Source organism: Malus domestica, chromosome 10 (genome assembly GCF_042453785.1).
Source record: "Malus domestica chromosome 10, GDT2T_hap1".
Classification (NCBI taxonomy): Eukaryota; Viridiplantae; Streptophyta; class Magnoliopsida; order Rosales; family Rosaceae; genus Malus; species Malus domestica.
This window is the reverse complement of record NC_091670.1, coordinates 36,895,453-36,912,096: the sequence shown is the minus strand read 5'-3', so window position 1 is coordinate 36,912,096 and position 16,644 is coordinate 36,895,453. Positions and strand designations below refer to the sequence as shown.

The following is a 16,644-nucleotide window of genomic DNA, read 5'->3' as shown; positions in this document are numbered from 1 at the left end:
AATATTTATAAGCATGTATGTTAAATTAACAATATTAATATAACATAAACTTATCATTTTTAGTAATATAAGAATATATTATGTTAAATTAATTTTTTTTACAATTTGAATTGTTATGAGAAAATGGAATGAATAATTTAAATAAGCATTTATGTTAAATTAACAATATTAAATATAACTTTTGCACTATAATTGTTATTTTAATTTATTGTTATTTTGTTAACTTTTGGTTGTTATTTACTAGAATGGATTAGATGAGCATAATTTTGATAACTTTTTGTTGTTATTTTAATTTGTTTTTACTACAATAGGTGTTGAAAATTAAAAGATTGCAATCGTGATCGTGATAGAGTTCGAGGGTTGAAAGATAGAAATTGAAAATTCTAATAGTTATGCCTACATGATAGGGATTGCAAGATTGTAGGCATCTTAGTGTCAGCGTAATATTTTACCCTCGTAAACTGGTAAAACATGGACAAGAGTTGGTTGACGATACCTCGAAATTTTGAAGCGTATACAGCTGGAATTAATTTGTTTTTGGATCAAGCAGTTGCAAATGGTGTTGGTCCTGATAAGTTTAGATGTCATTGCAAAAGATGTTGTAATCGATATACTTTTGTTAGGAACACTATTATTGAACATCTCATATTGTATGATATGGATAAAGATTATAAAAATGCTTGCTGGCGACATCATGGCGAGCAAAACATTGGAGAGCAAAATGTGGCAATTGGAGAAGAAGAAACAGGAGATGAGGTGATTGGTATGCATGACTTTCTTAATGATGTATTTGTCCAACCATTAACAGAAGAAGGTGTTGGGCCGTCTACTGAACCGTCTATTGGGGAAGGGCGTCCAGAAGAGGCGGAGACTTTTTTTAGGTTGCTTGAAGAGGCAGATCAAGATTTGTGGCCAGGGTGTAAGGAGTTTAAGAAATTAGAAGCAGTTGTAAGGCTGTATCAGATCAAGTGTTTAGCGGGAATGCCAGACGACATCTTCACAACTTTACTGGAGTTAATTAAAAGAATGTTGCCTGAAGGGGATTGTTTGCCTGAATCATGTTATAAGGCAAAAAAACTTATAAATGACTTGGGTCTGACGTATGTGAAAATTGATGCATGTCCCAATGATTGCATGATCTATTGGAAAGATACTTCGGATTTGACCGTGTGCTCGGTTTGTGGTGAATCAAGATATAAAGTTACCAACGCAGCGGATAGGTCGAGAAAAAAGATCGCAGCTAAGGTTATGTGGTATTTTCCTTTAAAACCAAGATTGCAACGATTTTTTATGTCGAAGCATACGGCTGAACATATGAGGTGGCATGCAATTGAATGTCCTAAAGATGAGTTTATGAGACATCCTTCAGATTCTCCAGCATGGAAGCATTTGGATAATTTATATCCGGATTTTGCGTCAGAAATTCGAAATGTTCGATTAGGGTTGGCCAGTGATGGATTTAATCCTTTTGGAAAAATGAGGAATGATCATAGCACATGGCCGGTGGTGCTTTCTGTTTACAATTTGCCGCCTTGGATGTGCATGAAGCAACCAAATTTGTTGTTGTCTCTTTTAATACCAGGACCGCGCAGTCCTGGTAAAGAGATTGATGTATACATGCGTCCACTGATTGACGAGTTGAATGAGTTGTGGGAGGTGGGCACTCCAACTTATGATGCGTATTCCAACCAAAGTTTTATGATGAAGGCTGTTGTCTTATGGACTATAAGTGATTTTCCGGCTTATGGAATGTTGTCAGGATGGAGTACACATGGCTATAAAGCATGTCCACATTGCATGCATGATAAAGAATCTATTTACTTGCCGGCGAGTCGTAAAATTTGTTATATGGGCCATCGACGGTTTCTTGAAGATAATCATAGGTTTCGAAGGCAAACCACAGCTTTTAATGGTCGTCGTGAGCATCGTAGTGCACCAAGGCAGTGGACTGGTTTACAATGTCTTGAAGAACTTTGTACATTGAGATTTACTTTTGGAAAACCAAAGAAAAATGCTTCAGTCGGGCAACGCAGAAAAAGAACTTCGAGCAGTACAAGTGGTAACAGTCAGTGGAAGAAGAAATCTATTTTTTATGAACTACCTTATTGGAGGCATCTGTTGATTAGACACAATCTTGATGTTATGCATATCGAGAAGAATATATGTGACAGTCTGGTGGGAACATTGCTAGGTATAGAAAAGTCTAAAGATGGATTGGCTGCACGTGCAGATCTTGAAGTCTTGAACATAAGACGCAGTCAACACCCACGTAGAGAAGGAAATAGAACATTTCTACCTCCAGCTTTGTTCACGTTGAAAAGAGAAGAAAAAACTGCGTTTTGCAATGTGTTGTCTACTATTCGGGTCCCCGATGGATATTCATCAAATTTATCGCGATGTGTGCACGTGAATGAACGAAAAATACATGGGTTGAAAAGTCATGATTGCCATGTTTTAATGCAGCAGTTACTCCCGCTTGCAATACGCCCGGTTTTGCCTAAAGCTATTACTATGGTATTATTAGAGTTGAGTGCAATTTTCAGACAGTTGTGTAGTAAGAAGGAGTCTGATGAAGGATTCAAGGAACTGAGTTCAAGAATTGCCTTGACATTATGTCAACTTGAAAAAATATTTCCTCCTGCATTTTTTGATATAATGGTGCACCTTCCAGTTCACTTGGCAGATGAAGCAGCTCTTGCAGGGCCTGTTCCCTATAGATGGATGTATCCAATTGAACGGTAATTAATAATTTTTTATAAATTTTTTACAATTGTAGTCATAACTTTAATTTATAATTATTACAATTGTAGTCATAACTTTAATTTATAATTATAGGTATTTGCAAACGTTGAAGCGCAATGTTCGTAATAAAGGTCGTCCTGAAGGTTCTATGGCTGAAGCAAATTTGGTGGATGAGTGCTTGTCCTTCTGTTCCATGTATCTTAGAGGTGTCGAGTCTCGTCGTAACCGTAGAGGCCGAAATGAAGATGGTATTGGACGTGGAGTGTCTGGTGGGTTATCAATTTTTGACTCCAAAGGATGTTATATGGGTTCAGGAGAACATGTGGAGCTCGATCTAAATACTCTTGATCAGTGCCATAGATATATTCTAAATAATTGTGATGAAGTGAACCCATTTAGAAGGTAATAACGTTTAATCACACGTTTTAATGTTTTATTGATTTTCTTAACTTTGAAAAATTAATTATCTAAATTTCGACATAATTGTGTAGCCAACATGAGGAATTCTTGAAAACTAAACATCGTCGAGAAAGGTTAACTATGCGCCAAATTAAGGAGCTAAGCAAGAAAGAATTTCCAGAATGGTTCAAGCAACATGTGAGTTGATATAACAATCACATTATTTATTTATTGTTTTGCATTTTAATTATAACATGTTATAGTTATTCTGTCAATTTTTATCTTCATACTTATTACAGATGAATTCAAGCTATCATGCTAATGACACGTTGATATCTGAAGACTTGCATTGGCTAGCTAATTATCCTAGTAGGGTTGTGAGTAGATATAAAAGTCACATTGTTCATGGGTTTAGATTTCGTATAAAATCTGTGGATGATAAGCATAAGAATCAAAATTGTGGTGTCTTTGTACCTGCAAATGTTCCTGGAGCAATTGGGCAAGTGAATTGTTATGGCAGAGTTGTTGATATGTTCGAGGTTAAATATTGTGGTCCTACTGAGGCGGAAGATAGGGGTCGAGCTGTGATGTTATTTAAGTGCGAATGGGTTAATAGTGAAAGTCCACGAGGAATGAAGACCGATCAATATGGATTTACTATGGTGAATTTCAATCAATTGGGATTTAAAGAGGATCCTTTCATACTAGCATCACAAGCATTACAAGCATTTTATGTGGAGGACACAATTGAAAAAGATTGGTACGTAGTTGTTCGAACTCAGCCGAGGGATTTGTTTGACGTACTAGAGGATAGTGATGCTATTGATGATTATGCCATACCGAATTTGGATGATCGAATTCTTGATAATGAAAATTTTCATACAAGGGTTGGCGTGGAAGAGACTCCTTTTCTTGAATCATTAGCGCTGCCTACCGAGTTCGTTAATCATGCCAATGTCGACGATGAGCTAACAGATGATGAAGGAGAATAAATATGTTAATTATTTTATGTATTAATTATCTTATCTTTCATTTCGTATGTTATGATATCTTATTATCAAAATTATATTTCTGTTTTTTTTTATTAAGTATTAAATATAAGTTAAACCTTTTATTTTTAATATTGGGTTATAATTTTTTTTTTTTTTTTTAGCTTGTTTCCTGTCGCTTTTAACCGACGTCGGTTTAATTAAAATATTTTGGGCGGCATTTTTCGCGGTTTTTTAATTCATTTGGCGTCGGTTTTAACCGACGCAATGAAAGCTTATTTCGACGCAATGTCATTTTAGCGTCGGTTTAAACCGACGCAAACTAAGATTATTTCGACGCAGACTGTCAGATTACGTCGGTTTGATCCGACGCAATATAAGCCTATTTCGACGCAATGTCAGTCTATTTCGACGCAAGTTAAAAACCTGTTGTGAATTATATGTATTAATGCGAAGAAAGGATGATTATTTATTCTTATTTAAAGTTCACGAAATTTTTTGAGCTGTTAATTACACTATTTTTCTTTTTATTTAACAATTTTATACTTCAAAAAACTTTAACAATTTTATACACTAGTGGATATCCCAAAATCTTGTGTTATACTTAATGAAAGTATGAATAAACTGTTTAAGAGTTAGTGAATGTATCGTTTTGATGGAATACGAACTCTACGAAACTAATTTCAACGATCGAACCGTCAAACATGTTTGTGTATAGTTCGAGATCGCATACGCCAAAAATTAAAAAAAAAAAACTTTCTGAGACACAGTAACGGGAAAAACTTATTCGACGGTTATTAACGAAAAATCACGATGTAACGGTTATTTTAACTCCGATTTTGATGATTTTTTATATGTACACTCCTTCACCCTATATGAATACGGTGAATGAATGCGATCTTCAATTTGAAATATTTACACTAGTGGATATCCCAAAATCTTGTGTTATACTTAATGAAAGTATGAATAAACTGTTTAAGTGTTAGTGAATGTATCGTTTTGATGGAATACGAACTCTACGAAACTAATTTCAACGATCGAACCGTCAAACATGTTTGTGTATACTTCGAGATCGCATACGCCAAAAATTAAAAAAAAAAAACTTTCTGAGACACAGTAACGGGAAAAACTTATTCGACGGTTATTAACGAAAAATCACGATGTAACGGTTATTTTAACTCCGATTTTGATGATTTTTTATATGTACACTCCTTCACCCTATATGAATACGGTGAATGAATGCGATCTTCAATTTGAAATATTTACACTAGTGGATATCCCAAAATCTTGTGTTATACTTAATGAAAGTATGAATAAACTGTTTAAGTGTTAGTGAATGTATCGTTTTGATGGAATACGAACTCTACGAAACTAATTTCAACGATCGAACCGTCAAACATGTTTGTGTATACTTCGAGATCGCATACGCCAAAAATTAAAAAAAAAAAACTTTCTGAGACACAGTAACGGGAAAAACTTATTCGACGGTTATTAACGAAAAATCACGATGTAACGGTTATTTTAACTCCGATTTTGATGATTTTTTATATGTACACTCCTTCACCCTATATGAATACGGTGAATGAATGCGATCTTCAATTTGAAATATTTACACTAGTGGATATCCCAAAATCTTGTGTTATACTTAATGAAAGTATGAATAAACTGTTTAAGTGTTAGTGAATGTATCGTTTTGATGGAATACGAACTCTACGAAACTAATTTCAACGATCGAACCGTCAAACATGTTTGTGTATACTTCGAGATCGCATACGCCAAAAATTAAAAAAAAAAAACTTTCTGAGACACAGTAACGGGAAAAACTTATTCGACGGTTATTAACGAAAAATCACGATGTAACGGTTATTTTAACTCCGATTTTGATGATTTTTTATATGTACACTCCTTCACCCTATATGAATACGGTGAATGAATGCGATCTTCAATTTGAAATATTTACACTAGTGGATATCCCAAAATCTTGTGTTATACTTAATGAAAGTATGAATAAACTGTTTAAGTGTTAGTGAATGTATCGTTTTGATGGAATACGAACTCTACGAAACTAATTTCAACGATCGAACCGTCAAACATGTTTGTGTATACTTCGAGATCGCATACGCCAAAAATTAAAAAAAAAAAACTTTCTGAGACACAGTAACGGGAAAAACTTATTCGACGGTTATTAACGAAAAATCACGATGTAACGGTTATTTTAACTCCGATTTTGATGATTTTTTATATGTACACTCCTTCACCCTATATGAATACGGTGAATGAATGCGATCTTCAATTTGAAATATTTACACTAGTGGATATCCCAAAATCTTGTGTTATACTTAATGAAAGTATGAATAAACTGTTTAAGTGTTAGTGAATGTATCGTTTTGATGGAATACGAACTCTACGAAACTAATTTCAACGATCGAACCGTCAAACATGTTTGTGTATACTTCGAGATCGCATACGCCAAAAATTAAAAAAAAAAAACTTTCTGAGACACAGTAACGGGAAAAACTTATTCGACGGTTATTAACGAAAAATCACGATGTAACGGTTATTTTAACTCCGATTTTGATGATTTTTTATATGTACACTCCTTCACCCTATATGAATACGGTGAATGAATGCGATCTTCAATTTGAAATATTTACACTAGTGGATATCCCAAAATCTTGTGTTATACTTAATGAAAGTATGAATAAACTGTTTAAGTGTTAGTGAATGTATCGTTTTGATGGAATACGAACTCTACGAAACTAATTTCAACGATCGAACCGTCAAACATGTTTGTGTATACTTCGAGATCGCATACGCCAAAAATTAAAAAAAAAAAACTTTCTGAGACACAGTAACGGGAAAAACTTATTCGACGGTTATTAACGAAAAATCACGATGTAACGGTTATTTTAACTCCGATTTTGATGATTTTTTATATGTACACTCCTTCACCCTATATGAATACGGTGAATGAATGCGATCTTCAATTTGAAATATTTACACTAGTGGATATCCCAAAATCTTGTGTTATACTTAATGAAAGTATGAATAAACTGTTTAAGTGTTAGTGAATGTATCGTTTTGATGGAATACGAACTCTACGAAACTAATTTCAACGATCGAACCGTCAAACATGTTTGTGTATACTTCGAGATCGCATACGCCAAAAATTAAAAAAAAAAAACTTTCTGAGACACAGTAACGGGAAAAACTTATTCGACGGTTATTAACGAAAAATCACGATGTAACGGTTATTTTAACTCCGATTTTGATGATTTTTTATATGTACACTCCTTCACCCTATATGAATACGGTGAATGAATGCGATCTTCAATTTGAAATATTTACACTAGTGGATATCCCAAAATCTTGTGTTATACTTAATGAAAGTATGAATAAACTGTTTAAGTGTTAGTGAATGTATCGTTTTGATGGAATACGAACTCTACGAAACTAATTTCAACGATCGAACCGTCAAACATGTTTGTGTATACTTCGAGATCGCATACGCCAAAAATTAAAAAAAAAAAACTTTCTGAGACACAGTAACGGGAAAAACTTATTCGACGGTTATTAACGAAAAATCACGATGTAACGGTTATTTTAACTCCGATTTTGATGATTTTTTATATGTACACTCCTTCACCCTATATGAATACGGTGAATGAATGCGATCTTCAATTTGAAATATTTACACTAGTGGATATCCCAAAATCTTGTGTTATACTTAATGAAAGTATGAATAAACTGTTTAAGTGTTAGTGAATGTATCGTTTTGATGGAATACGAACTCTACGAAACTAATTTCAACGATCGAACCGTCAAACATGTTTGTGTATACTTCGAGATCGCATACGCCAAAAATTAAAAAAAAAAAACTTTCTGAGACACAGTAACGGGAAAAACTTATTCGACGGTTATTAACGAAAAATCACGATGTAACGGTTATTTTAACTCCGATTTTGATGATTTTTTATATGTACACTCCTTCACCCTATATGAATACGGTGAATGAATGCGATCTTCAATTTGAAATATTTACACTAGTGGATATCCCAAAATCTTGTGTTATACTTAATGAAAGTATGAATAAACTGTTTAAGTGTTAGTGAATGTATCGTTTTGATGGAATACGAACTCTACGAAACTAATTTCAACGATCGAACCGTCAAACATGTTTGTGTATACTTCGAGATCGCATACGCCAAAAATTAAAAAAAAAAAACTTTCTGAGACACAGTAACGGGAAAAACTTATTCGACGGTTATTAACGAAAAATCACGATGTAACGGTTATTTTAACTCCGATTTTGATGATTTTTTATATGTACACTCCTTCACCCTATATGAATACGGTGAATGAATGCGATCTTCAATTTGAAATATTTACACTAGTGGATATCCCAAAATCTTGTGTTATACTTAATGAAAGTATGAATAAACTGTTTAAGTGTTAGTGAATGTATCGTTTTGATGGAATACGAACTCTACGAAACTAATTTCAACGATCGAACCGTCAAACATGTTTGTGTATACTTCGAGATCGCATACGCCAAAAATTAAAAAAAAAAAACTTTCTGAGACACAGTAACGGGAAAAACTTATTCGACGGTTATTAACGAAAAATCACGATGTAACGGTTATTTTAACTCCGATTTTGATGATTTTTTATATGTACACTCCTTCACCCTATATGAATACGGTGAATGAATGCGATCTTCAATTTGAAATATTTACACTAGTGGATATCCCAAAATCTTGTGTTATACTTAATGAAAGTATGAATAAACTGTTTAAGTGTTAGTGAATGTATCGTTTTGATGGAATACGAACTCTACGAAACTAATTTCAACGATCGAACCGTCAAACATGTTTGTGTATACTTCGAGATCGCATACGCCAAAAATTAAAAAAAAAAACTTTCTGAGACACAGTAACGGGAAAAACTTATTCGACGGTTATTAACGAAAAATCACGATGTAACGGTTATTTTAACTCCGATTTTGATGATTTTTTATATGTACACTCCTTCACCCTATATGAATACGGTGAATGAATGCGATCTTCAATTTGAAATATTTACACTAGTGGATATCCCAAAATCTTGTGTTATACTTAATGAAAGTATGAATAAACTGTTTAAGTGTTAGTGAATGTATCGTTTTGATGGAATACGAACTCTACGAAACTAATTTCAACGATCGAACCGTCAAACATGTTTGTGTATACTTCGAGATCGCATACGCCAAAAATTAAAAAAAAAAAACTTTCTGAGACACAGTAACGGGAAAAACTTATTCGACGGTTATTAACGAAAAATCACGATGTAACGGTTATTTTAACTCCGATTTTGATGATTTTTTATATGTACACTCCTTCACCCTATATGAATACGGTGAATGAATGCGATCTTCAATTTGAAATATTTACACTAGTGGATATCCCAAAATCTTGTGTTATACTTAATGAAAGTATGAATAAACTGTTTAAGTGTTAGTGAATGTATCGTTTTGATGGAATACGAACTCTACGAAACTAATTTCAACGATCGAACCGTCAAACATGTTTGTGTATACTTCGAGATCGCATACGCCAAAAATTAAAAAAAACTTTCTGAGACACAGTAACGGGAAAAACTTATTCGACGGTTATTAACGAAAAATCACGATGTAACGGTTATTTTAACTCCGATTTTGATGATTTTTTATATGTACACTCCTTCACCCTATATGAATACGGTGAATGAATGCGATCTTCAATTTGAAATATTTACACTAGTGGATATCCCAAAATCTTGTGTTATACTTAATGAAAGTATGAATAAACTGTTTAAGTGTTAGTGAATGTATCGTTTTGATGGAATACGAACTCTACGAAACTAATTTCAACGATCGAACCGTCAAACATGTTTGTGTATACTTCGAGATCGCATACGCCAAAAATTAAAAAAAAAAAACTTTCTGAGACACAGTAACGGGAAAAACTTATTCGACGGTTATTAACGAAAAATCACGATGTAACGGTTATTTTAACTCCGATTTTGATGATTTTTTATATGTACACTCCTTCACCCTATATGAATACGGTGAATGAATGCGATCTTCAATTTGAAATATTTACACTAGTGGATATCCCAAAATCTTGTGTTATACTTAATGAAAGTATGAATAAACTGTTTAAGTGTTAGTGAATGTATCGTTTTAATACAACAAATTATTTGCATAAGAAAAATTCATTTTAAACGAATAATGATAAGTTAAGATAGAATATTTGTGGTGAATTTAGAATATTTATCATAATATTTTATGAACTAGTTGGTCAATTATTTACAATAAAAATCAAAATTTTAAGGATATTATAAACCGAACAATGTTTGATCAAAAGTTTCAAAATTATTGATGTTTGATTAAAACAATTCAAATATAAGCCATCAATATCAAAATGTTCCTAAAATTATATTTGTGTTTTTATTAAGCATTATGTATAAGTTAAATTTTATATATTAAAATATTATAAGAAATAACCTTTTTTTATTTTAACTATTTTTTTTTTCTCCTGCGTTTCCATTTTTTCTTTTTTAGTTAAACTCTTTTTTTTATTTTTTTGTTGGGCGGGAATTTTCCCGGTTTTTTTGCACGGGGAAATGGATCGGAAGAATTGGACGTGCGAAAGAACCGAAGCATCGAAATAATAAATAGTTGCGTCGAAATAATAAGTAGTGGCGTCGGTTTTAATCGACGTAAATACTTATTATTTCGACACAACCACTTATTATTTCGACGCCTTGTATTATACGTCGGTTTAAACCGACGCAACCAGTTATTGTTTCGACGCAGGCATTTATTTCTATGCCTCGGTTCTTTCGCACGTCCAATTCCGAGGACACTGCAATTAATGTCTGTCAGAATAACGTCGGTTAAAACCGACGTCATTGTTCTCTATTTCGACGCTAGTTAGAAATGTCAGACTATAACGTCGGTTTTAAGCGACGCAATATGCCCATATTTCGAAGCCTCGGTCACATTCGCACGTCCAATTCCGAGGCCACTGCAATTACTGTCTGTCAGAATAACGTCGGTTCAAATCGACGCAATTAGCCTCTATTTCGACGCTATTTAAATCTGTCAGACCTAACGTCGTTTTGAAGCGACTCAATGTTACCCTATTTCGACGCTAGTCAAAAATGTTGCAGAGGTGGTGTCGCTTTGAAGCGACGTAATAGTTGCATATTTCGACGCTAATTTTTTTGGCATATTTAAGGTTCTACGACCTATTTCCGTCTCTCTCATTTCACTCCCCATTTCACTCCCTTCACTCCCTTCACTCCCTTCACTCCTATTTCCGCACTTCTTCCTTTGGTTTTGCTATGGATAGTAGTTGTGATTCTCAACGTGATGAGGAACTTCATGTGGAAGGGGAGGAGGTCGAAGCTGGTTATTTTTCTACATTATTATTGGATTCGTTTTTTTTTTTTTTTTTGTGTTTAATCTTCTATTATCCTTATAAACTGAAAGTTTACATCTGTTTCCAACTTTTTTGGTTTGTTTTAACTGTGGTTTTGTTATGAACAAGGAACTTCTCAACGGAGGCGAGGACCCTCAGTTCCCAAATGGACGAAACAGCTTTGTTCGTTTGATATGTCTGGAAAATGCGTTAGTGATAACTCTAGTGCATTTTCAAAATATGTGGCATCGGAGGTTAGAGACCACAGAATTCTCCCATTGGCGAAGCATTGGCGTAAGATTAAGGATGTAGATAAGGAAGCTTTTTGGAATAGAATTAAGGTATAGGTATTTATATTTTTATTAGAAAATGAAAGAATAATTCAATGATTGTTATAATATTTGACTTGGTTGATTTATTTTTTTTATTTTTTATTTTATGGATGTAGGGAAATATTGTTTTTGAAGATGCTGATATACCAAGATTGCCTTTGATCCGCTTTATGACGCTTAAGGTTGCTGAGCATGCACATAAGGAGTACAGAAATAAGTTAAAAAAAAAATATTATACCAACAGAGCTGCAGAGGAGCGTCCCCAGCCTCCTCCTGATGTGAATCCTACCCAGTGGGGTAATTTGTTGGCATACTGGAGTGGAGATAAAACAAAGGTAAACGATGTAGTTTATTTCGTTATAACTATAAATTTGTGTAATAATTTTTTTATTTTTATTTTCAGGAGGTTGCTGAAAAAAACAAGATTAATCGGCAAAAGAAAACAATGAACCATACTACTGGTACAAAATCTTTTGCAAGAAAGCGGCAAGAATATGTATGGATTGTACCATTTGAAGAAATGTTATTTTAAATATTCAATAGTTATAAATTTTAATTTTAACGAGGTTAGCCTAAAATTGTTTGTGTGAAATTTTATTTTTGGTAAAGCGGAAGAAACATGGGAAAGAAGCTGATCCTGTAACCTTTTTTCGTGAATGTCATACACGAAAAAATGAAGCTTGGATTGATGAAGAATCGGAGCGTACAGGGGTAATTTATTTTACTGTGTTGGTATTTCATTATTATTCAAATTTATTATCTATAGCTTATTGTTCTGTTTTACGATTGAATTTTTCTTTTTAAAAATTGTAATGCTAGGCAACAATGGAGAGCAATCTGCAAACTTTGATTCAGTCGGGGCAAGAGGATAATGAAGATCTTAGGACCCAAGTGTATGTTGACACAATGGGTCCTGAGAGGTATAATAGAGTCAGAGGATACGGTCATGGGGTGACTCCTGATATGGTTTCCTATGCATCTTCTTCGTCTTCTACATCAATTTCCTCCAAGAGGTCATCTAACAGTGCAATCGCATTGCTGATGACTCAAAATAATGAGTTGAAATTGAGGGACGAAAATAACAATAAACGGATTTCGGACCTAGAGAACAAGCAAAGTCAGTTGTTTGCGTGGCTTTTCCAAAGATTTCAGCCACAAGCACAACCACAACCACCGTTTAGCCCGGGAACCCAACAGTCAGGCCAGAGTCAGCCTCCTCCTCAACAGTCGGGTCAAAGTCAGCCGCCCCCTGCATATCCTTATGCTGGCTATAATCAGCAACCTCCGTATCCTATGTATCCGCTGCCTATGCAGCCCACGCCATACATGCAGCAGCCGCCTATGCCATACATGCAGCAGCCTCCCATGCCTTACATGCAGGAGCCGCCTTATCAAGTGCCAGTATATCGACCCGAGATGGCTGCGCCTTGTCCTGAATTTCCAGCTGGGGGGTTTGCTGAAATGCTTGCGGGTGTTGGATCTGATGTGGACTTGTCGAGGATGTTGGCATCAAATATAGGACCTCAAGGGCGAGAAGGATCTGTGCCACGTTCAGGCGCAGATTCGGTTCCGTAGTTTATTTGGTTCGCTTTTTTGTCGGTTAAATATGATACTTTAATCGTTCTATCTTTTTTGTTTTTTATGTTATGTTTGTAATGTCGGATTTAGTAGTTGTTATGACGGATGGGTTTTTGTATATTTTGACATTATTTTTATTGTTAATTATTTTCATTAATGTATGGACAATATTGTGTATGTTGGCAGACTTTTTTTTTAATTATTTTTATTAATGTTTTTTTTTTGACCTTGAAATTAATTAATATAATTATATAAAATTTTTCTGTTACAATGAATCGAAGAAGAATGCGATTTGTGTGTTTTTTTTTATTATTATTAACAAAGGTGGTGTCGGTTAAGACCGTTATTCGGTTGCATATTTTATTTATTTAATTGTTATTTGGCGTCGGTTTATGGGATATTAAATTGATTTAATATTATTTCAGTGTCATTTAAAAGCGACAGTAGGAATTATATTTTACAATTAAATTGCTAATGAACGTTTCCTTAAAGCGACGTAACGTGTAAGTATGCGTCGCTTTAAACCGACGTTAGTTTAGTGTCGCTTTAAAGCGACGCTATGTAGTGTCGGTTTAAGCCACCAAACCGACGCTAAAGCCCTTTCGTGACGCTAGCAATAGTGTCGCTTTGAAAATGCGACATTACATTGTTTTATGTCGCATTTTTTCCAAAATTGCGACAGAAATCTGATTTCTTGTCGGTTTTGACTCCGACGGTGATAGCATATATTGTAGTAGTGCTTCTTGAAAAAGCCCTAGGTTTAGTTCCAAACTTGGCAACAAAGTTTCACAAAAGAAACATTATGGGCATACATTCATAAAGTGTAAAATAATTTGGGTTGATTTGGTTTCCGAACCTCCAAAATCGAAACGAACCAATAAGGTTCGGTTTGGTTTTTCTTTTTCGGTTCAAATTTTTTTTTAGTTTTTGATTTTTCGGTTTTGGTTCAGTGTTAGATCTGATTTTTTTTTTGTTTTCGATTTTTTGAACACACCCCTAGTCGCAGCACTTTGATATTCTACTTTGCCTTAGTATTGTGGACATGCAGTTATCTCCATGAAGCCATGGTTTTAACCCAAAGCAATTTTTTATGAGTGTGACCGAGAGAATATAATGTTTCACTTATATGACTTGTGATTACAAGTATAGTAATGATCCCTTTGGACGTGAGGTTTATTTCAAGTGACATAAATAATGCATCGGGCGAGGGTACCGATTGTGAGAATGTGAAGAAACGTCTTACATAAATTTTTTTTAGTGAAGTATATAAGTATGGTACTTCCTGTATTTTAGTACCAAGCTACTTTCATCCAGTACGAGAACTGTCATAATCAGGCATTTCACCGAAAGCTTTCCCACAAATCTCTCCACATACTAAATAGAATTATTAGGAATTGGGTTCTACTTATTATTTGAAGCCATAGGAATCCCTTTTTTTCTCACACAAGCATGATCCGATGCTCCCAAAAGAAGCAGGCTCAGTAAAAGAAGCATACGAATACATTATGAATATGCCTGTGCAGCCAAATGCTGTTATTTGGAGGACCTTATTAGGAGCGTGCACGATACACGGGCAGCTCGCCCTTGGAGAGACTGCAAGAGCGCACATTCGAGAGTTAGAGCCCGGACATAGTGGGGATTATGTGCTCCTATCCAATCTCTACGCATCTGAACGCCGTTGGTTAGATGTTCAAAAGGTGAGGAGGACAATGTTTAGTGAAGGGGTGAGGAAAACTCCCGGGTACAGTATTGTTGAGCTGAGGAATTGTATTTGTGAGTTCACTATGGGTGACAGATCTCATCCACAAAGTGAAGAGATATACGCAATGCTAGCAGATATCACACGATTGTTGAAACTGGAAGGGTATGTGCCTCATACAACAAATGTTCTTGCAGACATAGAGGAGGAGGAAAAGGAAAATGCTTTGTCCTATCATAGTGAAAATATCGCAATTGCATTTATGCTCCTTAATACTGCACCAGGGATGCCGATTAGGATTTGGAAGAATTTGAGAGTTTGCGCAGATTGTCATCTGGCAATTAAACTCGTATCGAAGGTTTATGACCGGGAGATTGTTGTGAGGGATCGTAGTCGGTTTCACCATTTTAGAGATGGTTCTTGTTCTTGTAGATATTACTGGTAACATCTGCAGCAAGTTGTTTCATATTTGTCAACCTGGAACGATAAAGAGGTGTGGCACGAGCCGCACGGCAAGGGATGAAGCTGCCATTGAAGGTTTGCATTTGACATGCAAAGTTTGGCCGCTTTTTGCCCGGACTTTGTCAGACATTTGCTGCCAATCTGTGGTGCATAGGAAAACGATCAGTCCTGGAAAACAATGGATGCTTTCTAGTGACATTATTTTTGCATGTGGTCCAATATCTTAGTAGATAAGGTGTTGTGTTTTTGTCCTGCATCGCGAGTTCGAAACTCCCCCTCCTCTTGATTAATAATAATAATAATCTTTTTTGAAAGAAAAATTGTCATAAACATATTTCATTTATCAAAAGCTCTGAAGTGTATGAAATGGCCTTTGGTGATGAAGTTTATGCTAAATTGTTAATATTCTTCCTATATGGTTTTTCTTTTGCATATATAGCTATTTATATCTGATGAAATTTGTTTTGGCAATGCCTATAAAAAGAAAAGTTTATGCAAGTGGTGCTTGGAGTCTTCATCTTCAACACACTACGTTTTAAGTTTAAACTCTACCCTCTCTTTTTAGTTTAGATCAGTGTAAATTTCGTTTGTAATAAAAAAAATTATATTAAATAATGATACAACAATTTGTATAAGAAAATGGTATAGGCTTTATGAGTAGTGCTTTTTGCACACATTTCCCATCTCAAACACACGTTTCTAGTTTCATGATCGTTAGATTGAACAATAAAAGTAAAATTGAAGGTCAAGAATAACAGGGAGTGCACATGATAAAAAAGGTGCGTTGAAATCATTACTTTATTTTTTCTCCTTATTTTTTTTTTCTAGCAACGGAAATAGAAAAATAAAGTCCAATTTATGAGAGGGTCTTGAGTGCGGTGTACGGTACGAGGGTGATGTGAGACGAGAGAGAGGGTGGGCCTGGGCGTAGGATTTTTTTTTAGAAAAACTAATGAAAAAAGTGAGAAAATTTTAAGTTTTAACGATAATGACAAAATAAA

The 16,644-nt window shown here is 34.6% G+C and overlaps 3 protein-coding genes across 3 annotated transcripts; all 3 read left to right on the top strand.

Moving 5' to 3' along the window:
* The first annotated feature begins 353 nt into the window (after positions 1–353).
* LOC139188753 (uncharacterized) lies at positions 354–4,262 on the top strand. Its single transcript, XM_070806479.1, has 4 exons — positions 354–2,738; positions 2,836–3,144; positions 3,234–3,339; positions 3,441–4,262. The coding sequence occupies exons 1-4, from the start codon at positions 472–474 to the stop codon at positions 4,131–4,133; spliced, it is 3,375 nt and encodes a 1,124-aa protein (XP_070662580.1). The 5' UTR covers positions 354–471; the 3' UTR covers positions 4,134–4,262.
* A 7,233-nt stretch (positions 4,263–11,495) lies between these two features.
* LOC139188704 (uncharacterized) lies at positions 11,496–13,479 on the top strand. Its single transcript, XM_070806385.1, has 6 exons — positions 11,496–11,562; positions 11,702–11,913; positions 12,021–12,239; positions 12,308–12,400; positions 12,514–12,615; positions 12,724–13,479. The coding sequence occupies exons 1-6, from the start codon at positions 11,496–11,498 to the stop codon at positions 13,477–13,479; spliced, it is 1,449 nt and encodes a 482-aa protein (XP_070662486.1).
* A 1,514-nt stretch (positions 13,480–14,993) lies between these two features.
* On the top strand, positions 14,994–15,626 carry LOC103435146 (pentatricopeptide repeat-containing protein At4g21065). Its single transcript, XM_008373535.3, has one exon. It carries the CDS (start codon positions 14,994–14,996, stop codon positions 15,624–15,626), a length of 633 nt encoding a protein of 210 aa, XP_008371757.3.
* Positions 15,627–16,644: the final 1,018 nt, after the last annotated feature.